Source organism: Pogoniulus pusillus, chromosome 41 (genome assembly GCF_015220805.1).
Source record: "Pogoniulus pusillus isolate bPogPus1 chromosome 41, bPogPus1.pri, whole genome shotgun sequence".
Lineage (NCBI taxonomy): Eukaryota > Metazoa > Chordata > Aves > Piciformes > Lybiidae > Pogoniulus > Pogoniulus pusillus.
The window spans coordinates 3,109,388-3,130,789 of record NC_087304.1 but is presented as its reverse complement, the minus strand read 5'-3'; the positions used below and the strand labels follow the sequence as shown (position 1 = coordinate 3,130,789).

Here is a 21,402-nt window from a genome sequence, read left to right as displayed (position 1 = left end):
GGGCGGGGACAGCACTTCCGGGAAGCAGCTGGTGGGGGGGCGGGAGGGGCACAGCACTTCCGGTGGAGGAGCACTTCCGGTCGGGGCGGCACTTCCGGGAAGCAGCTGGGAGGGGGCACAGCACTTCCGGTGGAGCACTTCCGGTGGGGGCGGCACTTCCGGTGGGGGCGGCACTCCCGGGGCGCGGAGCGGCCATGGGCAGGCCGTAGCGGGGCCGGGGGCGGCCTCGGGATGCGCTACAACGAGCGGGAGCTGCTCAGCCTCGCCCGGCAGCCCGCGGAGAAGGCGGCGGAGGTCCTGATGCGGGTCCCGAAGAAAGGCAGCGGTGAGCGGCGGGGAGCGGGAGGGGGAGGAGGAGGAGGAGGAGGAAGCGGTGGGGAGGTGGGGGAAGAGGAGGGGGAGGGGGAAGAGGAGGGGGAGGGGGAGGGGGGTGAGGGAGAGAAGGAGGGGGAGGGGGAGGGGGGGTGAGGGAGAGAAGGAGGGGGAGGGGGAGGGGGAGGGGGAGGGGGGGTGAGGGAGAGAAGGAGCGGGAGGAGGAGGAGGTGTGGAGGAGGTGTGGGGGAGGAGGAGGTGGGGAGATGGGGGAAGGGGGGGGGGGCAGAAGGAGCGGGAGGAGGAGGAGGTGAGGAGGAGGAGGAGGCGGCGGTGGGGAGGTGGGGGAAGAGAAGGGGGAGGAGGAGGAGGAATAGGAGGCGGTGAGGAGGAGGAGGGGGAGGCGGTGGGGGGGAGGGGGAGGAGGAGGAGGCAGTGGGGAGGAAGAGGAGGAGGCGGTGAGGGAGGCGGTGGGGGAGGAGGCGGTGGGGGGGAGGGGGAGGAGGAGGAGGCAGTAGGGAGGAAGAGGAGGAGGAGGAGGAGGCAGCGGTGAGGAGGAGGCGGTGGCCTCACTGGGAGGGGCTGGGGGAGAAGCGGGAGGGGGCTGGGAAGAGCCTGGGCTGGGGCAGGGCTGCAGGAGGGCAATGGCGACCCAGAGCGGGAGGTGCTGGGGGGCAGCGTTAGGGAGGGGCTGGGGGCAGGAGGGGGTCCTGGGGCAGGGTCCTGGGGCAGGGTCCGGGGCAGGGCAGGGCTGGAGCGAGAGAGCTGAGCGGGACTGGGGCGTGGGAGGTGGCAAACTGCAGGTGCTGGAGGGCAGGAGCAGGCTGCACAGGGAGGCTGTGGAGTCTCCTTCTCTGCACAGCTCCCATCCCCCCCCGGGCGTTGTGCTGCTGTGGGTGCCCTGCTGGGGCGGGGGGGGTGGGACTGGGTGATCCTTGCAGCCTGCTCCATGCTGCTGGGTGCCCAGGGGATGCCCTTTGCTGCCAGGGTGAGAGTCATGAGCTTCGTCTAGGGGCACAGATCTGAAGTGCAGCAGAGCCTGGGGGGGGCTGAACCAGTCACAGAAAGATCCAGGCTGGAAAAGACCTCCCAGGTCTTGGCCACAACAACCCCAAGCAGCACTGCAGGCTGGGGCCAGAGGGGCTGAGAGCAGGCAGGCAGAGAGGGCCCTGGGGGTGGTGGGAGAGAGGAGCTGCAGAGGAGGCAGCAGTGCCCAGGTGGGCAGCAGAGCCAATGGCAGCCTGGGCTGGCTCAGGAGCAGTGTGGGCAGCAGGACAAGGGAGGTTCTTGTGCCCCTGTGCTCAGCACTGCTCAGGACACCCCTGGAGTGCTGTGTCCAGTTCTGGGCTGCTGAATTGCAGAGAGCTGTTGAGGTGCTGGAAGGTGTTTGGAGAAGGGCAGCAAGGCTGGGGAGGGGCCTGGAGCAGAGCCCTGTGAGGAGAGGCTGAGGGAGCTGGGGGGGTGCAGCCTGCAGCAGAGGAGGCTCAGGGCAGAGCTGATTGCTGCCTGCAGCTGCCTGCAGGGAGGCTGTAGCCAGGTGGGGTTGGGCTCTGCTGCCAGCCAGCCAGGGCCAGAAGAAGGGGCCCCAGGCTGAAGCTGTGGCAGGGCAGGTTGAGGCTGGATGTTGTTAGGAAGTTGCTGGCAGAGAGAGTGATTGGCACTGGAATGGGCTGCCCAGGGAGGTGGTGGAGTGGCTGTGGCTGGAGGTGTTGCAGCCAAGCCTGGCTGGGGCACTGAGTGCCATGGTCTGGTGGCTGGGCAGGGCTGGGGGCTGGGTTGGGCTGTTGGAGCTTGGAGCTCTCTGCCAACCTGCTAGGTTCTGTGATCACCAAGCCCAGCCTCTGCAGGGCAGTGCAGGGCAGGCTGGGCACTGGCAGGGCTGGCAGTGCCCTCCCTCACCCCTGCTGTCCCTGCAGTGCTCAAGAAGCGCCTGGTCAAGCTCGTGGTCAACTTCCTCTTCTACTTCCGGACTGATGAGGCTGAGGTATGGAGCTGGAGTTTCCTTTGCCCCCTCCTCTCTTCCTCAGCTGGGAATGGGTTCTGTGGGCTTTGCCCAGGGGCCTGGTGCCAGCCTGCTGGAGCCAGCACAGAGCCCCCAGGATGCCTCCACTGACTTCCCCTCGGAGCCCCCTGGGCTGGGGAGCAGCACTGCTGCCTGAGCACTCCCTCACTGAGCTGCTCACTGCAGCCAGCCTGGGCACCCCCAGCACCAGAAGGACATGGAAGTGCTGGAGAGGGTCCAGAGGAGGCCAGGAAGATGCTCAGAGGGCTGCAGAACCTTCCCTGTGGGACAGCCTGGGAGAGTTGCTGCTGTTCAGCCTGGAGAAGGCTCCACAGAGACCTTAGAGCCACCTGAAGGGGCTCCAGGAGAGCTGGGGAGGGACTCATGCCCAGGGCTGGCAGTGCCAGGACGAGGGGCAAGGTTAAAGAAGGGCATTCAGGGGCTCTGGGCAGGCTCTGGGGGGTCCAAGCCACTGGTGGGTGGAGTTGGTTAAATCCTTTCTCTCTCTCTGGGTCTCTTCCAGCCCATTGGAGCTCTGCTGCTGGAGCACTGCAGGATCACCAAAGAGGAGGACAATGTCTTCTCCATCAGTGAGTTCTGCAGCCCCTGCACCTCCCTGGGGCACACAGCTCACTGCCTGCTGCCCCTCTGTGCCCCTCAGCCTTCCTCCTGCTCCCTGGGCTCAGGCCCTCAGTCCTTGTGCCCCTCAGCTGCCAGCTTGCTGCCTGGCCTGGCCCTGCCCTGTCCCCAGGACAGATGTTTCCTGACTGGCTGAAGCAGTGGCACAGCTGCATGTGGGGCCAGGAGCTGAGAGCAGCCAGAGCAGGGCTTGGTGCTGCTGGAAGTCCCTCTGCAGGCAGATCTGCTGCTGCCAGCTTGCTGCTGCTGCTGCTGCCAGCTTGCTGCTGCTGCCAGCTTGCTGCTGCTGCTGCTGCCAGCTTGCTGCTGCTGCTGCTGCCAGCTTGCTGCTGCTGCTGCTGCCAGCTTGCTGCTGCTGCTGCTGCCAGCTTGCTGCTGCTGCCAGCTTGCTGCTGCTGCCAGCTTGCTGCTGCTGCCAGCTTGCTGCTGCTGCCAGCTTGCTGCTGCTGCCAGCTTGCTGCTGCTGCCAGCTTGCTGCTGCTGCCAGCTTGCTGCTGCCTCTCATCACTACCAAGAGCTCCTCAGCTTGAACCATCTGCAGGGCTGCTCCAGCCCTGTCCTTCCACCAGCCCCAGTGTCCTTGTGTCACAGCCAGGGCTGCAGCTGGCTCCTGCTGTGCTGTCCTTTGTAAGCAGCCTTTCATCCAGCAGCTGAGCTCTGGGCCAGAGGTATGTGGCCACAACAACAGGATGTCTGTCCAAGGCCATCCCTCTATCTCTTGGCCTGCCTGTTGGGCACAGCTGCTTGTCTGTGCTCAGCCTCCTCTTGTCTCTCAGCCAGCAGAGGTAGCTGCAGCCCCCCAGGGCCCTTAGACAGCCTGGACACAGAATGCAGGAATGGCTCAGGTTGGAAGGGAGCTCAGAGCTCATCTCCTCCAACCCCTGCCATGGGCTGGAGCACCTCAGCCAGACTCAGCTGCTCCAGACCTCACCCAGCCTGGCCTTAAACACCCCTAGGCAGGACTCAGAGCTCATCTCCTCCACCCCCTGCTGTGGGCAGCCTTGAGTTTTGTTCATAATAACCAAATGGATCTGGAAGGTAGCTCAGGAGGCAAGAGGAGAGCTGCTGAGGGCTGCTGCTGGTCACTGCCCTTTCATTTCTGGTCAGGATCACAGGATCCTGCAGTGGCTCAGGCTGGAAGGGAGCTCAGAGCTCATTGCCTCCAGTCCCCCTGCCATGGGCTGGGACACCTCAGCTAGACTCAGCTGCTCCAGGCCTCACCCAGCCTGGCCTTGAGCACCCCCAGCAAGGAGGCAGCCACAGCCTCCCTGGGCAGCCTGGGCCAGGCTCTCAGCACTCTCACACTGCACAACTCCATCCTCAGCTCCACTCTCCCCCTGCTCTGCCTCAGCTCCAAACCATTCCCCCTTGGCCTGCCTCAGAGCCCCTCAGCAAAAGTCTCTCTGCAGGATCCCTTCAGGCCCTGGCAGCAGCTCTGAGCTGCTCCTGGAGCCTTCTCCTCTGCAGCCTGCACCCCCCCAGCTCCCTCAGCCTGTGCCCACAGCAGAGCTGCTCCAGTCCTCTGCTCTCTAAACACAGAGTTTCTGGAATCCAGAGTTTCCCAGAATGCCAGGTTGGAAGAGACCTCCAGCACCACCTGCTCCAACCTTTCTAAGCAGCAGAATTGCCTCTGTGAGCAGCTCTGCTGGGTGCAGCCTGCTGGGAGGAATGCTCATGGCAGTGGCACTTGGTGCCAGGTCATGTCCTGAGGGGTTCCATGCAGGCTGCCCCAGTTCCTGTGCTGCAGCAGGCTCTGGAGACTACAAAAGCAGAGCTCTGGGGGACAAAAAATGGATGAGTTGTCCTCATTTTGTCTTGCTAAGGACCTGGAGCTGCACAGGGACCTTGTTCTGCTCTGCACAGCACCAAAGCCTCCAGCACAGACAGGCTGGAAAGGAGGAGCTCAAAGCTCAGCTTGGTCCTCAACACCTCCAGGGAGGTTGTGGAGCACAGAAGCACAGAATGTGATCTTTGATCACATTCTGTGCTTCTGTGCTCCACAACCTCCCTGGGCAACCTGTGCCAGGGCTCCACAACCTCCCTGGGCAACCTGTGCCACCCTCCCTGCCAACAGCTTCTTCCTACCACCCACTTTCAACCTCCCCTCTGCCACTTTAAACCCATTCCTCCTCCTCCTCTCATTACCAGACCTTTTCAATAGTCAATCAATCCCCCAGGAACACTTCCAGGCAGGTTCTGAAGGCCTCCAGAGACTCCACAGCCTCCTCTGAGCAGCCTTCTCCAGGCCTCTGCCACCCTCAGGGTGAGGAGATGCTGGCAGCAGCTGCTCCAAGCCAGCTGGGAGCCACCCAAAGTGAGGGCACAGAGGCCTGCCTGGGCTGCCAGCTTGTGCTCAGCTCAGCTCAGTCCCACAGGGATGCTCACTGTGGTCTGGGGAAGGAGGTTGGGGGCAGAAGCAGCTCTGCCAGGACCTCCCTTTTAAAGCCTTTGCTTTGCCCCTGCCAGGTTTCGTGGAGGAGCCAGAGAGGAAATACTGCTTTGAGTGTGCCAGTGAGGAGCAGTGCCAGGAGTGGGTGGAGGCCCTCAAGAGAGCCAGGTACTGAGCCCCTGCTTGCCAGCTCTGCCTTGGGCTCCTGGGGAGGAAAAGTCATGTCCCAGACAGCCAGGTTGGGTTGGAAAGGACCTTCCAGCTCAGCCAGCTCCAACCTCCTGCCGTGGGCAGGGACAGCTCCACCTGCCCAGGCTGCTCAAGGCCTCATCAAGTCTGGCCTTGAACACCTCCAGGGAGGGCTCTCTGGGCAGCCACTAAAGGAGCAGCAGCAGCAGCTCTTGGCCCAGATGTAATCCCAAAGGATGCTTCCCAGAGAGGCAGCAGCTCCCAGCCTGGCTGCCTTCCTCCCACACCTCCTTAGCCACCAGAGGAGCAGCAGCAGCAGCTCTTGCCCCAGATGCAATCCCAAAGGATGCTTCTCAGGCATCCCTGGCTGCTGGCTGAGATGTAGGAGGAAGGCAGCCAGGCTGGGAGCTGCTGCCTCTGAGGGAAGCATCCTTTGGGATTGCATCTGGAGCAAGAGCTGCTGCTGCTTTGCCTTCCTCCCTCACCTCCTCAGCCACCAAAGGAGCAGCAGCAACAGTTCTTGCCTGAAATGCAGTCCCAGAGGATGCTTCCCAGAGGAGCAGCAGCTCCCAGCCTGGTTGGTGGCTGAAGAGGTGTGGGAAGAAGGCAAAGGAGCAGCAGCAGCTCTTGTCCCAAATGTAATCCCAAAGGATGCTTCTCAGGCATTCCTGGCTGCTGGCTGAGGAGATGTAGGAGGAAGGCAGCCAGGCTGGGAGCTGCTGCCCCTCTGGGAAGCATCCTTTGGGATTGCATCTGGGCCAAGAGCTGCTGCTGCTGCTTTGTCTTCCTCCCTCACCTCGTTAGCCACCAAAGGAGCAGCAGCAGCTCTTGGCCCAAATGCAATCCCAAAGGCTGCTTCCCAGAGAGGCAGCAGCTCCCAGCCTGGTTGGTGGCTGAAGAGGTGAGGGAGGAAGGCAAAGGAGCAGCAGCAGCTCTTGCCCCAGATGCAATCCCAAAGGATGCTTCCCACAGAGGCAGCAGCTCCCAGCCTGGCTGGTGGCTGAAGAGGTGGGGCAAGAGCTGCCAGGAGCTTGGAGAGGTAGCTCAGGAGACCTGAGGTGGGTCTGGGGCTGCAGGAGCAGAGGAAAGGGAGGCAGAGCTCTGCCAGCCAGGAGCAGCTGAACCCTGCCCCCTTCCTTCCCTGCTCAGCCTCCTGCCAGCTCTGTCCCTGTCTTCCAGCTACGAGTTCATGAGGAGGAGTTTGATCTTCTACCGCAACGAGATCCAGAAGATGACAGGGAAGGTGAGTCCCAGAGCCCCGGGCTGGGCTGGGCTGGGCTGGGAGGGGTCCTAAAGAGCCTCCAGACCCAACCCCCTGCCCAGGGCAGGGACAACCTTCCACTGGCTCAGGTGGCAGAAGAGAGGCTGTGGAGTTTCCCTCTCTGGAGCCTTTCATCCCAGCCTGGATGCATTCCTGAGTGCCCTGCCCTGGTTGGGGTGGGGGGGTTTGGGCTGGCTGAGCTCCAGAGGTGTCCCTCCCAGCACCCCCCCACCCTGCTGGGGGTCCTAAGCTGCCTTCTCTGTGCTCTTCCTTGCTGCAGGACCCCCTGGAGCAGTTTGGGATCTCGGGAGAAGCTCGATTCCAGCTGGCAGCACCCAAGCACTAACCCCTTGGCTGGGCTGGGCTGGCCCTGGGGGCTCCCTTCCAGATGGTCACCCAGAAGCCCCCTGCCCAGGCCCAGCAGCAGCTCCCAAGTGACCTTTGGGGGTTAGGAGGGTTTCATTTATGAGCCAAATCGTTTTGTAAAGGGAAGCTGTGGCCCAGCCCCTGCCCTCCTGCCCCAGCTGGGCATGGAGCCAGCCCTGCCTGCTGCCCATGGCCTTGGCTCGCTGCAGAGCTGCTCACCAGCACCCCAGGTGCAGAGGGAGGAGGATTTGGGGCTCTTTTGGCCCCTCTTGCAAGCTGCAGTGCTCTGTGCCTCTGTGCCTCAGGCTGCTGGGTGCCAGCTGGCACTGATGCTTCATCTTCCACCTCAAAGCCAAGAGGTGTTTTGTTTCCTCCCCCTCCCCTCAGCTGCTCCTTTTGCCCCCCACCCTGGTTCCAGGTGCTTGCTCTAGAGGTTAGCAAAGGCAGCAGAGGGGCACAGCTGCCCTGCAGGGATGAGCTGAGGACAGGGGCTGGAAGCAGAGGACAGGCTTGGGTCAGGAGACAGATGGCAGCTGCAGTGCAAGCAGCAAGGAGGGATTAAAGGCAGGAGCAGAGGAGAGCTTGGGGGGGCTTTAGGGAGCTGCTGTCCTCAGCTGACCTCAGTGCACTCTAATCCTCACCAGCTTTGCTTCCCCTCAGTGCAAGGGCATGGCCCTGGCACACTGCTGGGGCAGGCAGCAGCTCTGCCCACTGTGAGAAACAGCTTGGGCTGCTGCCAGGCAGGGCCAGATGCACTCCAGGCTCTAGAGCTGGGCTAGGGGAGGGCAGAGGTGCAGGGGGGAGCAGGGCAGAGGTGCAGGGGGGAGCAGGGCAGAGGTGCAGGGGGGAGCAGGGCAGAGGTGCAGGGGAGGGCAGGGCAGAGGGGAGCAGGGCAGAGGTGCAGGGGGAGCGGGGCAGAGGTGCAGGGGGAGCAGGGCAGAGGTGCAGGGGGAGAGGGGCAGAGGTGCAGGGAGGGCAGGGCAGAGGTGCAGGGGGAGAAGGGCATAGGTGCAGGAAGAGCAGGGCAGAGGTGCAGGGGGGAGCAGAGCAGAGGTGCAGGGGGAGCAGAGCAGAAGTGCAGGGGGAGCAGGGCAGAGGGGAGCAGGGCAGGGCAGAGGGGAGCAGGGCAGAGGTGCAGGGGGAGCAGGGCAGAGGGGAGCAGGGCAGAGGTGCAGGGGGAGCAGGGCAGAGGTGCAGGGAGGGCAGGGCAGAGGTGCAGGGGGAGCAGGGCAGAGGTGCAGGGGGAGCAGGGCAGGGCAGGGGGGAGCAGGGCAGAGGAGAGCAGGGCAGGGCAGAGGGGAGCAGGGCAGAGGTGCAGAGGAAGCAGAGCTCCTTCCCTGGGCTCCCCCAGTGCCTGCCTCAGCCCTGCAGCAGCTCTCCCCAGCCAGCTCCATGTCCTTGTCCAGAGGCAGCCTCTCAGGCTTCAGCTTGGGTGAATCCTTCACTGGGCAGAGCCAGTCCCTGGAGGAGGCCTCAGGAGCTCTGCAGCAGCTCAGCAGTTGCAGCATCACAGCCCTGGAGCTGAGCTGAAGCTTCCCTGGCTCTGCAGCCACCACCAAGCCTCAAGCTGCTGCCTCCAGCCCACTGCCAGTGCCCTCCTGGCACAGAGCTGACACCCACCCACCTCCACTGGCATCAGATGGGCACTTCCTGGGCTGTTGAAAGGGGGCAGGGGGCAGGGGGGGGGACAATCCCAACACTCCCTGAAGGGGCAACCAAGGACATTTCCTACATGAATGTAAGACAAATGCTGTGAAGAGTTCAGGAGCCAGCAGCAGGCTCTGGAACTTGCTTGGATCCAGTTCTGGAGGAGCAGGACACTGGGGGAGGTGCCAGAGAATCCCAGGAGGGGTTGGAGCTGGAAGGGACCTTCAAGCTCAGCCAGCTCCATCCTCTGCCACGGGCAGGGACATCTCCTCCAGCCCAAGGCTGCTCAGGGCCTCAACCAGCCAGGCCTGGAACACCTCCAGGGAGGGCTCCCTGGGCAGCCTGTGCCAGGCTCTCCTCACCCTCACTGCCCACAGGTTTTGGGGCTGAGGACAGGAGCTGCTCCTGGAGCTGCATCCAGTGCTGCTCTGCAGCCACTTCTTTGCTTTGCCACACTCTGCTCACTCTGCTTTTGGTGCTGCAGGGCCCTGGGCCAGGCCAGAGCTGGCTGCAGGTGCCCTGGGCCGTGCCAGTGCTGGCTGCAGGTGCCCTGGCAGTGCCCTGGGCCAGGCCAGTGCTGGCTGCAGGTGCCCTGTGCCAGGCCAGTGCTGGCTGCAGGTGCCCTGGCAGTGCCCTGTGCCAGGCCAGAGCTGGCTGCAGGTGCCCTGGGCCACGCCAGTGTTGGCTGCAGGTGCCCTGGCAGTGCCCTGAAGCTCTTTTGTGTCTTGTACAGAAACCTTTCCAATAAAATCCTCTTCTCTGTGGCAGAAGAGTCCTGACTAAGGAACCAACACCTGGGCAGAGGAGGCTGCAGGGAGCCTGGGGTCCAGCTCAGCCCCCACAGGGCCCAGGAGCTGCTGGGGAGGAGGCAGATGAAGCCCAGCCCAAGCTCCACAGCTGCTTTGGGAGGCAGATCAAGCCCAGCCCAAGCTCCAGAGCTGCTTTAGGAGGCAGATGAAGCCCAGCCCAAGCTCCACAGCTGCTCTGGGAGGCAGATGAAGCCCAGCCCAAGCTCCACAGCTGCTTTGGGAGGCAGATCAAGCCCAGCCCAAGCTCCACAGCTGCTTTAGGAGGCAGATGAAGCCCAGCCCAAGCTCCACAGCTGCTCTGGGAGGCAGATAAGCCCAGCCCAAGCTCCAGAGCTGCTCTGGGAGGCAGATGAAGCCCAGCCCAAGCTCCACAGCTGCTCTGGGAGGCAGATGAAGCCCAGCCCAAGCTCCAGAGCTGCTTTAGGAGGCAGATCAAGCCCAGCCCAAGCTCCAGAGCTGCTCTGGGAGGCAGATCAAGCCCAGCCCAAGCTCCAGAGCTGCTTTAGGAGGCAGATCCAGCCCAGCCCAAGCTCCAGAGCTGCTTTAGGAGGCAGATCCAGCCCAGCCCAAGCTCCAGAGCTGCTCTGGGAGGCAGATCCAGCCCAGCCCAAGCTCCAGAGCTGCTTTAGGAGGCAGATCCAGCCCAGCCCAAGCTCCAGAGCTGCTCTGGGAGGCAGATCAAGCCCAGCCCAAGCTCTGTGTATTAAAATACAGACACTTTAATATAAAGACCAAACCTTCAAAGCATCATTTCCATTACAAATCAAGGAGGGAGGGGGGAGAGGAAAAGACACAAGAACTGAAGTGGAGGGAGGAAAAAAGAGGTGGGGGGGGGAGGAGCATAAAAGAAACCAACCTCAAACCCTCCCCCAAAATGAACCCAAACTTCTCTAACTCTTACCAGGTGGAGAATGAGAAAGGCAGGGGTGAGGGGTGGGGGGGTTGGGTGGGGTGTGGGGGGGGGATATATATATTATAGATACATATATACAGAGCAGGATTCACAGCAGGGAGAAGGGAAGGAGAGGAGAAGTTAGCAGATATATTTATATATATATATATGGATATAAACCCCCCCCCAAACCTGCCCCCCCCCCCCCCCCCCCCCAAAAATAAATCAATCAAAAGAGATAAATTAAGGAGAGAAAAAAAAATGCATCTTAAATAATTCAGATGGAGGAGGAGGAGGAGGAGGAAACAAAAAGCTCCAAGAGCAACTCAAATCCTTTCAGCCCCTTAGGAAGTGATTCCCAGGTCTGTGTGTGCCAAAAGGGGAGGGAGGGAGGGGAAGGGTTAAAAACCAAGCAAAGGAACAACCAAACCCAAGCCCTAAATGCAGTTGTAGTTAAGGAAGGTTACTTAAAGCAATTCCTGAGCAACAGCAACCTCAGCACACTCTGCTCTGCCCCCAGCCCAGTCCCCCCACCCCCAGCACTCACAGAGTCAAGCTCTCAGGGTTAAGAAATGGTAGAAGGTAGAAAAGGGAGAGCTTGAAAAGAGAAATCTTCCCCTCCCAAAGCAAGGAGGAAAGCTGGGGAGGGATGGGATGGGAGCTTGAGCACTTGCAGGAGGTTTGGTGATGAGAAAGGCAAAGCTGGAGGAGGAGTGGAGGGATCCAGGTTGAGGGGATGGAGGCTTAGGTGTAGGCAGGGCTGGAAGGGAGCACAAGGAGCAGGCAGTGCCAACCCCTGCCATGCCCAGGGACACCCTACCCTAGAGCAGGCTGCACACAGCCTCAGCCAGCCTGGCCTCAAACACCTCCAGCCATGGGGCCTCAACCACCTCCCTGGGCAACCCCTGCCAGGCTCTCACCACCCTCCTGGTGAAGAACTTAGCACCACAGAACCAGGCAGGGTTGGAAGGGACCACAAGGATCAGGCAGTGCCAACCCCTGCCATGCCCAGGGGCACCTCACACTAGAGCAGGCTGCACACAGCCTCAGCCAGCCTGGCCTCAAACACCTCCAGCCATGGGGCCTCAACCACCTCCCTGGGCAACCCCTGCCAGGCTCTCACCACTCTCCTGGTGAAGAACTTAGCACCACAGAACCAGGCAGGGTTGGAAGGGAGCACAAGGAGCAGGCAGTGCCAACCCCTGCCATGCCCAGGGGCACCTCACACTAGAGCAGGCTGCACACAGCCTCAGCCAGCCTGGCCTCAAACACCTCCAGGGTTGAGGCTTCCATCACCTTCCCTGGGCACCTCATAGAAGCAGTCAGGGTGGGAAGGGACCACAAGGCTCAGCCAGCTCCAACCCCCCCTGCCATGCCCAGGGACACCCTACCCCAGAGCAGCCTGGTCAGGTCTCTACCTTCTCCTCCTTCACTCCAGCATCCACTTGACTGAAGCAAAGGAAGCAACCAGCTGGAGCTTGAGGAAGCCAAAAGGATCCCAGCTGAGAAGCTGAGGGACAGCAGAGTTCCAACCTGGCTCTTTGGAGCCATCATTTGAGTTTTGGAGCTATGAAAGCTCCTCCTCAGGAGGATGGCTCCTGCCTGGGGGTTGCTGAAGGCCAGGCTGGGTGAGGTCTTGGGCAGCCTGGGCTGGTGAGAGGAATCTGTGCCCATGGGCAGGGAGCTGGGATGAACTTCTCTGCTTCCATCCAAGCCAACCCAGCCCTGGGAGCCTCTGCACAGCAAATGTGCTGCAAGCCTCCTGTTTTACCCCCCCCTGAAGCTGACCCAACTCAGCTTTTCTCCACCCTCCAGTGGATTTCTTTCCCCCACTGCTACTGCCAGAGAGAAAGCAACGATGGCAGAAGGAGGTCTGGAGCTGCTCCATCACCTCTCAGTGAGAGGCAACCTACAAAGCTGCTGGAGGGGACAAAAAACATCCAAAAGCAGAGAAGAGCAAAGGGAAAAAAAAACCTCTCTTGTGAGCCCCAAAGCTGCAGCCTGATCCCCAGCTCTGCCCCCACAGCTCCCCCCAAGTCCTGGAGAGGTTTTTCTCCCCCTGCAAAGATAGTTCACAAAAACACTGCCTGGTGGCTTCTCCCCAGGCCCTGCTCAGCACAGGCTGAAGGACTCAGCCTGGCAGCTCCCAGAGGTCCTCTCTTGGGGTTTGGGGGTTCTTTTTTTTGGCTCAATGCAAAGGCAAAGGCAGAGAATTATCCAGCTGGAGGAGCTGGAGTGAAAAAGTTCTCCCAGGTCAACTCAGCTGCAGCTTTGCAGCCCCTGCCAAGTGAAAGGAACCAATCTCAAGGTGAAGCAAAAGGATTTGCTCAGCCAAAGACCCCTCAGAGGGACACCAGGGCAAAGCCACCAAGTCCTAACTTGTGGCTCTTGAGCCAGCAGCACCCATGGTGGGCACTGGAAGGGCTCTGGAGCAAGGGAGGTTGACTCCAGGCTGGGAGCTGAGTGCTTGAGAGGCTCAGCACCAACTCCAGACCTGGCCAGAGGGAAGCCTGAGCCAGGAGCAGCAGCCTGAAAAGCAGCTCCCAGTTTCTCTTCCCACCTGGAGCAAGGAAGCAGCTTTTGGAGCAGCCCAGCCCTGAGCTGCCACCTGCAGGGAGCCAACTGCTGCCCATAGAAGGTCACAAGGGCACAGCTCCACCAAGTCCTGGTGGCCACCAAGGTCCCCACAGCAGCCCCAGCCAGGTGTTGGGGGAGGGGGGGGGGCTGAGGGGAGGTCCCCAAAACCCTCACCTGGCCAAGAGCCACCTCCAGCTGCTCCACAGGCACTGCTGCTGCTCTCCACTGCCTTCCCTCAGCCTCCCCTCTGCTGATGAGGCTGTCTGGAGCCTCTGCCCTGAGCCTCCCTCCCTGCTGGCAGCCTCCTCCTCACCCCCACTGCAGCCACAACCTGAACTCCAGAGCTGAAGATGCTTCCCACCTTGTGAGGGTTCCCAAAGGAGCTGCTTCATGCACAGCACAGCAGGAGGGGGTGCAGGGACACCTCCACCTCCACCCTCACACCAGCTCCACACCAGCCTCAAGCTCAGCTCACCAGGAGGCAGTGCAGGAGGGGATGCAGGGACACCTCCACCTCCACCTCCTCTTTCACACCAGCCTCATGTACAGCAGAAGGGGATGCAGGAGGGGATGCAGGGACACCTCCACCTCCTCCTTCACACCAGCTCCACACCAGCCTCATGTTCAGCTCACCAGGAGGGGATGCAGGGACACTTCCACCTCCACCTCCACCTCCTCCCTCACACCAGCTCCACACCAGCTTCAAGCTCAGCTCACCAGGAGGCAATGCAGGAGGGGATGCAGGGACACCTCCACCTCCTCCCTCACACCAGCCTCATGCACAGCAGAAGGGGATGCAGGAGGAGATGCAGGAGGGGATGCAGGAGGGGATGCAGGGACACTTCCACCTCCTCCCTCACACCAGCTCCACACCAGCCTCATGTTCAGCTCACCAGGAGGGGATGCAGAAGGGGATGCAGGGACACCTCCACCTCCACCTCCTCCCTCACACCAGCTCCACACCAGCCTCATGTTCAGCTCACCAGGAGGGGATGCAGAAGGGGATGCAGGGACACCTCCACCTCCTCCCTCACACCAGCTCCACACCAGCCTCATGTTCAGCTCACCAGGAGGGGATGCAGAAGGAGATGCAGGGACACCTCCACCTCCTCCCTCACACCAGCTCCACACCAGCCTCATGTACAGCAGAAGGGGATGCAGGGACACCTCCACCTCCACCTTCTCCCTCACACCAGCTCCACACCAGCCTCAAGCTCAGCTCACCAGGAGGGGATGCAGGAGGGGATGCAGAAAAGGATGCAGGGACACCTCCACCTCCACCTCCTCCCTCACACCAGCTCCACACCAGCCTCATGCACAGCAGAAGGGGATGCAGGAGGGGATGCAGGGACACCTCCACCTCCTCCTTCACACCAGCTCCACACCAGCCTCCAGCAAGGTTTTCCCACTCCACCACTCTCCCTCAGCCACCCAAATCCCTCCTGGGTGCCCCCCCCAGCCCCCAGCTAAGGGGAGAAACTGCTGCTGAGTGACTCCTCCTGCGCCGCTGGCAGAGCTCTGCAGGGCCCTGGGAGGACTCAGCCCAGCCAGAGGGAGCAGAGCACCAAAAAAGGAAGAGCAGGAGGCTGCTCCTCAAGGCTGAAGTGCTGCAGTGGGGCCACAGCTTCTGCTCAGTGGTGCTCAGGAAGTTCCCTTGGCAGCTTCTGTGCTCCAGGATGGCCTTGGGCTTCCTGACAGGTGCCAGCAGCAGCAGCAGCAGCAGCAGGGGGACAGCCACAGCAGGCAGGATGTGGTCAGGCAGCAGGAATGCCTCTCTGGAACTGGCTGCTTGGATCCCACCACTCCAAAGCATCTTCACTGATTGGAAACAGGTTTCAGACCCCCCCCAACCCCCACCCCTGCCCCAGCACTCCTCCAGCAGGGGCTGCTCCTCACAGCCACACGGAGCAGATCTCAAAGCTCTTCTGCCCATCCCCTCCAGAGAGAGGAGAACCAACAGCAACCTGCCCCAGGTGCTGGCAAGGCCATGCTGGATGAAGCCTTCAGCAGCCAAGTCTCATTCAGAGGTGTCCCTGCCCGTGGAGGAGGTGAGCTCTGAGCTCCCTTCCACCCTGAGCTGCTCTGTGACAGCAGCAGAGCCACCAGGACACATCACAGCTCTCCTGGCAACACCTCCCTGCTAGCAGAGCCCTCTGAGACCTCAGCCCAAGCCCTGCCCTCTCCTGGCTTCTCACCTCCCTGCCAGCAGCAGCTCCTCAGGCACCTCCCTGCAGCACAGCTCAGTGGGGATGGCTCTGGAGGTCCAGCCCAGAGCTGCCACCCCCTGCAGAGGGGGGTTGGGTGAGGAGGGTCCCTTCCAACCCAGGGGGAAGGTGCCAGCAGTGCCAGGCGTGGCTGGAAGACACTGGCGAGGTCCCAGCAGCTCCAGACTCCTGCCAAGAGGGAAGTGTTGGCACAGAGGGCACCACGGTGGTGAGGTGATGGAGGCAGCTGAAGGAGGCTGATGGAGGCAGCTGAAGGAGGCTGCTGAAGGAGGCAGCTGCAATAGGCTGATGGAGGCAGCTGATGGAGGCAGCTGAAGGAGGTTGATGGAGGCAGCTGAAGAAGGCTGAAGGAGGCAGCTGAAGGAGGCAGCTGAAGGAGGCTGATGGAGGCAGCTGAAGGAGGCTGAAGGAGGCAGCTGAAGGAGGCTGATGGAGGCAGCTGAAGGCCCCAGGGGTGAGGCAGAAGCTCAGCAGGCTGAGTCCCTTTGGAAGCTGTCCCAGCTCTGGACTGATCCCTGGGCCAGGGCCTGGTTTCCCTTTGGCCTCCCCAGATGGCAGCTGGAGAGTCACAGGCTCCAGAGACCATCCTGGCAGCACTCAGTGTGCCACAGGTGGCACTGGGCCCACCACTGCCCCTGCCCCTCCTGCCCTGCTCCTCAGAACGCTGTGAACCTCACCCCAAGGCACTCCCACAGGGACCTTCTGCCCTCCTCTTCATCCCAGGCACTCCCACAGGGACCTTCTGCCCTCCTCTTCATCCCAGGCACTCCCACAAGGACCTTCTGCCCTCTTCTTCATCCCAGGCACTCCCACAAGCACCTTCTGCCATCCTCTTCATCTCTGGGCATTCCTAGGACCTTCTGCCCATCCTCTTCATCCCAGGCATTCCCAGAAGGACCTTCTGCCCTCCTCTTCATCCCAGGAGTGGTGCCAGCAGCCAGCTGGGTGCTGCAGGGCTGGAGCAGGCTCCACAGAGCTCTCTGGTCTGCTTCCTTCTGCAAACATCTGCTGCTGTGCTCAGCTGTGAGGTGGTGCTGAGAGTCCTCCTGCTGCCTGCCTTCTGTGCCTCCAGATGAAGAGGTCCAAGCAGCACTGGGCCTTGGTTTCTCTTCAGCAAAGGATCTGAGCCAAGCACTGCTCCAAAAGCAAATCACAGCAGGGGAGGGATGCAACTAAAGCTGCTGCTGCCTGCTCCTCTGCCTCTCAGGGGACAGAGATGCAACTAAAGCTGCTGCTGCTGCTCCTCTGCCTCACAGGGGGAGGGATGCAACTAAAGCTGCTGCTGCTGCTCCTCTGCCTCACAGGGGGAGGGATGCAACTAAAGCTGCTGCTGTTCCTCCTCTGCCTCACAGGGGACAGAGATGCAACTAAAGCTGCTGCTGCCTGCTCCTCTGCCTCACAGGGGGAGAGATGCAACTAAAGCTGCTGCTGCCTGCTCCTCTGCCTCACAGGGGACAGAGATGCAACTAAAGCTGCTGCTGCCTGCTCCTCTGCCTCACAGGGGACAGAGATGCAACTAAAGCTGCTGCTGCCTCCTCCTCTGCCTCTCAGGAGACAGAGATGCAACTAAAGCTGCTGCTGCCTGCTCCTCTGCCTCACAGGGAACAGAGATGCAACTAAAGCTGCTGCTGCCTCCTCCTCTGCCTCACAGGGGACACAAATCATAGGGGGAGAAATGCAACTAAAGCTGCTGCTGTTCCTCTGCCTCTCAGGGGACAGAGATGCAACTAAAGCTGCTGCTGTTCCTCCTCTGCCTCTCAGGGGACACAAATCATAGGGGGAGAAATGCAACTAAAGCTGCTGCTGCCTGCTCCTCTGCCTCTCAGGGGACAGAGATGCATCTAAAGCTGCTGCTGTTCCTCCTCTGCCTCACAGGGGACAGAGATGCAACTAAAGCTGCTGCTGTTCCTCTGCCTCTCAGGGGACAGAGATGCAACTAAAGCTGCTGCTGCCTGCTCCTCTGCCTCTCAGGGGACAGAGATGCAACTAAAGCTGCTGCTGCCTGCTCCTCTGCCTCTCAGGGGGAGAGATGCAACTAAAGCTGCTGCCTCCTCCTCTGCCTCTCAGGGGACAGAGATGCAACTAAAGCTGCTGCTGCCTCCTCCTCTGCCTCACAGGGACACAAATCACAGGGGGAGAGATGCAACTAAAGCTGCTGCTGCTTCTCTGCCTCTCAGGGAACACAAATCACAGGGCACAGAGATACAACTAAAGCTGCTGCTGCTGCTCCTCCAAGCAGCTGCTCAGGCACAGCCCAAGGCACAGCCTGGCTGAGGAGGATGCCACAGCAGCTTGGCCACCTCCAGTCACCCAAGGAGCTGGAAGAAGCTGGAGCTGCCCAACTGCCAGCCACAGCATATCTGGGCTACACTGACCTCCTGGATTCCAGGACATACTCTTGTCTACAGCTTCCACTAGAAGCTACTCTAAAAGCTACTGGATGGTCCTCAGCTCTCTCTCCCTTTGGAGCATCTTTGCCCTTTCCCAGCCTTTCCACCTGACTGCTGCAGCTCAGCAGGGCACAGAGCTGCCAAGTCCTCTCCCACATGCAGGGCACAGGACAGGTCCAAGCTGTGCCCTCATTCCCAGGGCCAGCAAATCCTTTCCCTTCCCAGCCAGAGCAGGTTCCTGCACACAAAGGCTGCCTGTGGAAGACACAACTTGGGAGAGCAACAAAAGAACTGCACTTGGCAGCTTCTGCTGAGGCTGTCCAAGGAAGTGGGCAGGGCAGGAGCTGCTCTCCCCAGCATGGCCTCAGTACCATTCCCCCTGCACCCAGGCAGATCAGGGCAGAGCTTTCCTGCCCACTTCAAACAAGAGCTCAGCAGCTGCTGGGTCCAGCCCAGTTCTCTGTGCCTTTGGGATGCTCCTGCAGCTGCCTGGCTCAGCCTCATGGCTGGAGAGCATGAAGTGACCTAGAAAGTGATTTGAAGACAGCAAAAAGGTCACTGAGAGCATCAGGGAGGTCCACCAAAGCCTTTCAGTCTCCTGCTTCTGCTCACCCTGCTGCTGCAATCCCCTTTCACTGGGGGGGGGGAGGGGAGAAACACCTCAGGTCCAGCCTCATTTCTCCTGACCAGCTCCATCCTTCCCCTTCCTTTCTTCTTTGTCCAAAGACCTTTACAAGCTTCCTGTGCATTGAACCACCTCAAAAGCCCACAGAGGACTATCAAAAAGAGGAACCAAAGCTCAGGGAAGGAAGAATTTTGCCACCCCCCAGCTCCACCCCAGGCAGCAGCCACCGCTGGCAGCGCCGACTGCAGCTCACTGCCCTGGCAGCTGAGCTGGAGGTGTTTTTTGTGAACTACCATTCAGATCTGCTTTAAAAACCCCCAAAAAGAGAGCAAAGAAACATCCAAAAGCCAAAAAAAGAAAAAGCAGAGCAAAAAGAAACACATCCAAAAGCCCAAAAGCAGAAGTGCATTTTGGGGGGGGGTCACTACCTGCACCCAGGGGACAAAAAGCCTCATCCCAACGAGCTGAGCCCATCCCCTGCTTGCCTGCACCACTCCAGGAGCACCAAGGCTGGCACAAAGGGGCTTGGGCATCACCAGTGACTGAAGGTCCTGTTCATATGCCCCCCCCAGAAAAGCAGTTCCCAGGCTGGCTGGCAGAAATTCACAGTGAGTTGAGTGGCAGCAGCAGAGCAGGACTTGAACTCCTCTTCAAACCATGCTGAGCCTGGCCCTGGCCATCCCCAGGAGGGACTCCAACAGCTGCTGCAGAGGTGGGGGGGGGGGGGGGAAGGACTGAGCTCTAGACCACCACTAACCCCCAACCCAGGTCATAGAGCACCTGGCTCAGTCCAACCCAAGCCACAGCAGCAGCTGCAGGAGGCTCCTTGCCTCTGTAGGTGCTGAAACCAGGCTTGGGGAGAGGGAGGGAGTGGGGAAGGGATTGGGATATGAAGAGAGCAAAGGAGAGAGGGAAAAGGGGGGGGAAAGGGCAATAAATAAACTGCAGAAGTGGGTTTGGCATTGGTCAAGCCCTCCAAAACTCAGCACCAAGGAGTCAAACTTTAGAGGCACAGATTCCCAAGGGGTGAAATAGCACCGAGGGGAAGGGAAGGGGAAGAGGGGAAGGAAGGGAAAGGAGGAGAGATGAGGAGAGGCTTTCCCCTCCCTCAACCTCTGCTGGTGGTGCCAACACCTTAAACCCTTCAGAGCTACCCAAAAAGTTGTCATTGGCTTATTTCTTTCTGCCCCTAGGTGGAATAATTCCTTCCCTCTCCCCCCATCCCCCTCCCAAACCCCCTAACCCCCCTCCCCTCCAACAAATCAATTCCACCCCAAAAGAAAAGCTCTAAACTAAAACCAAGCCCAAAGTGGAGCTTTGAAGTGTTTCTTTTGCCTTTGTTGTTGTCTTTTCTTCCTCTTCTTTTTCCTCACTCAGGTTCACAGTTAAAAACAAGGTGGTGGTGAGGGGGGGGGGGAAACGAAAATCTTTGCTCTTCTGTGATTTCTGTTTGCCTTTGTTTTGTCTCTCTGTGTGGGGGGGTTGGGATTTCGTGGTGGTTTTTTATTGTTATTCTCAGTTGGGTTTGGTTTTTGTCCAGTAGTAAGAGAGTAGAAACCCCTGCACAGGCCCAGGTGAGCACCTTTCAGTGGAAGCTGAGTGAAGTTGGTCCACGTTGTCCTTGCATAGGTCACATTGGGTTGAGGTAGAAATCCTAATTACCTGCACGACAGGAGGAGAGGAAGAGAACTCAACTCAGTCAAAAGGCAGGAGAAAAGCAGTTCCCAGGTCTCAGAGGGGGTCAAAGCAGCTCTAATGCTGCTCCCACAGCTCCTCAGCCACCAAAGGAGCAGCAGCAGCAGCAGCTCTTGCCCCAGATGTTATCCCAAAGGATGCTTCCTACAGAGGCAGCAGCTCCCAGCCTGGCTGCCTTCCTCCCACACCTCCTTAGCCACCAAAGGAGCAGCAGCAGCTCTTGCCCCACATGCAGCTGCTCCTTTGGTAGCTGAGGAGGTGTGGGAGGAAGGCAAAGGAGCAGCAGGAGCAGCTCTTGCCCCAGATGCAATCCCAAAGGATGCTTCCTAGAGAGGCAGCAGCTCCCAGCCTGGCTGCCTTCCTCTCACACCTCCTCAGCCAGCAGTGGAGCAGCAGCAGCTCTTGCCCCAGATGCAGCTGCTCCTTTGGTGGCTGAGGAGCTGTGGGAGGAAGACAAAGGAGCAGCAGCTCTTGCCCCAGATGCAATCTCAGAGGATGCTTCCCACAGAGGCAGCAGCTCCCAGCCTGGCTGCCTTCCTCTCACAGCTCCTCAGCCAGCAGAGGAGCAGCAGCAGCTCTTGCCCCAGATGCAATCCCAAAGGATGCTTCCCTCAGAGGCAGCAGCTCCCAGCCTGGCTGCCTTCCTCCCACACCTCCTTACCCACCAAAGGAGCAGCTGCATCTGGGGCAGCAGCAGCAGCTCTTGCCCCAGATGTTATCCCAAAGGATGCTTCCCAGAGAGGTAGCAGCTCCCAGCTTGGCTGCCTTCTTCTCACACCTCCTCAGCCACCAAAGGAGCAGCAGCTCTTGCCCCACATGCAGCTGCTCCTTTGGTGGCTGAGGAGGTGTGGAAGGAAGGCAAAGGAGCAGCAGCAGCTCTTGCCTCAAATGCAGTCCCAGAGGATGCTTCCTAGAGAGGCAGCAGCTCCCAACCTGGTTGGTGGCTGAAGAGGTGTGGGAGGAAGGCAAAGGAGAAGCAGCAGCTCCCAGTCTGGCTGCCTTCCTCCCACACCTCCTCGGCCAGCAGAGGAGCAGCAGCAGCTCTTGCCCCAGATGCAATCCCAGAGGATGCTTCCCACAGAGGCAGCAGCTCTCAGCCTGGTTGGTGGCTGAGGAGGTTTGGGAGGAAGGCAAAGGAGCAGCAGCAGCTCTTGCTCCAGATGCAATCCCAAAGGATGCTTCCCAGAGAGGCAGCAGCTCCCAGCCTGGCTGCCTTCCTCCTACATCTCCTCAGCCAGCAGCCAGGAATGCCTGAGAAGCATCCTTTGGGATTACACTTGGGACAAGAGCTGCTGCTGCTCCTTTGCCTTCTTCCCACACCTCTTCAGCCACCAACCAGGCTGGGAGCTGCTGCTCCTCTGGGAAGCATCCTCTGGGACTGCAT

The 21,402-nt window shown here is 60.4% G+C and overlaps 2 protein-coding genes and 1 long non-coding RNA gene across 7 annotated transcripts in view; 2 read left to right on the top strand and 1 right to left on the bottom strand.

Annotated features, from left to right (window-relative positions):
- The first annotated feature begins 158 nt into the window (after positions 1-158).
- On the top strand, positions 159-7,698 carry PLEKHJ1 (pleckstrin homology domain containing J1). Its single transcript, XM_064175209.1, has 6 exons — positions 159-325; positions 2,229-2,296; positions 2,838-2,904; positions 5,420-5,510; positions 6,711-6,774; positions 7,073-7,698. The coding sequence occupies exons 1-6, from the start codon at positions 232-234 to the stop codon at positions 7,136-7,138; spliced, it is 450 nt and encodes a 149-aa protein (XP_064031279.1). The 5' UTR covers positions 159-231; the 3' UTR covers positions 7,139-7,698.
- A 729-nt stretch (positions 7,699-8,427) lies between these two features.
- Positions 8,428-9,575, top strand: LOC135192241 (uncharacterized). Of its 2 annotated transcripts, none has more exons than XR_010308946.1 (2): positions 8,428-9,423; positions 9,466-9,575. It is a non-coding gene; the product is annotated as an uncharacterized LOC135192241 (long non-coding RNA). The 2 variants fall into 2 exon arrangements; XR_010308945.1 differs by having other exon boundaries at positions 8,428-9,434.
- A 9,699-nt stretch (positions 9,576-19,274) lies between these two features.
- DOT1L (DOT1 like histone lysine methyltransferase) overlaps positions 19,275-21,402 on the bottom strand; it is a 96,025-nt gene continuing 93,897 nt past the window's right edge. For all 4 annotated transcript variants that reach the window (XM_064175098.1, XM_064175101.1, XM_064175100.1 and 1 more), the window contains one exon: positions 19,275-19,985. Coding sequence is in view for 1 of the 4 variants with exons in the window: in XM_064175101.1 (XP_064031171.1) it covers positions 19,978-19,985 (8 nt within the window). In the remaining 3 variants the exon portion in view is untranslated. The remainder of the gene's footprint in view (positions 19,986-21,402) is intronic.

Coding starts and splice junctions, on each gene's coding strand:
- PLEKHJ1 (XM_064175209.1), top strand. CDS start 232: ATGCGCTACAACGAGCGGGAGCTGCTCAGCCTCGCCCGGCAGCCCGCG. Junction 2,297..2,837: donor TCCGGACTGATGAGGCTGAG/GTATGGAGCTGG, acceptor GGTCTCTTCCAG/CCCATTGGAGCTCTGCTGCT. Junction 5,511..6,710: donor GAGGCCCTCAAGAGAGCCAG/GTACTGAGCCCC, acceptor CCTGTCTTCCAG/CTACGAGTTCATGAGGAGGA.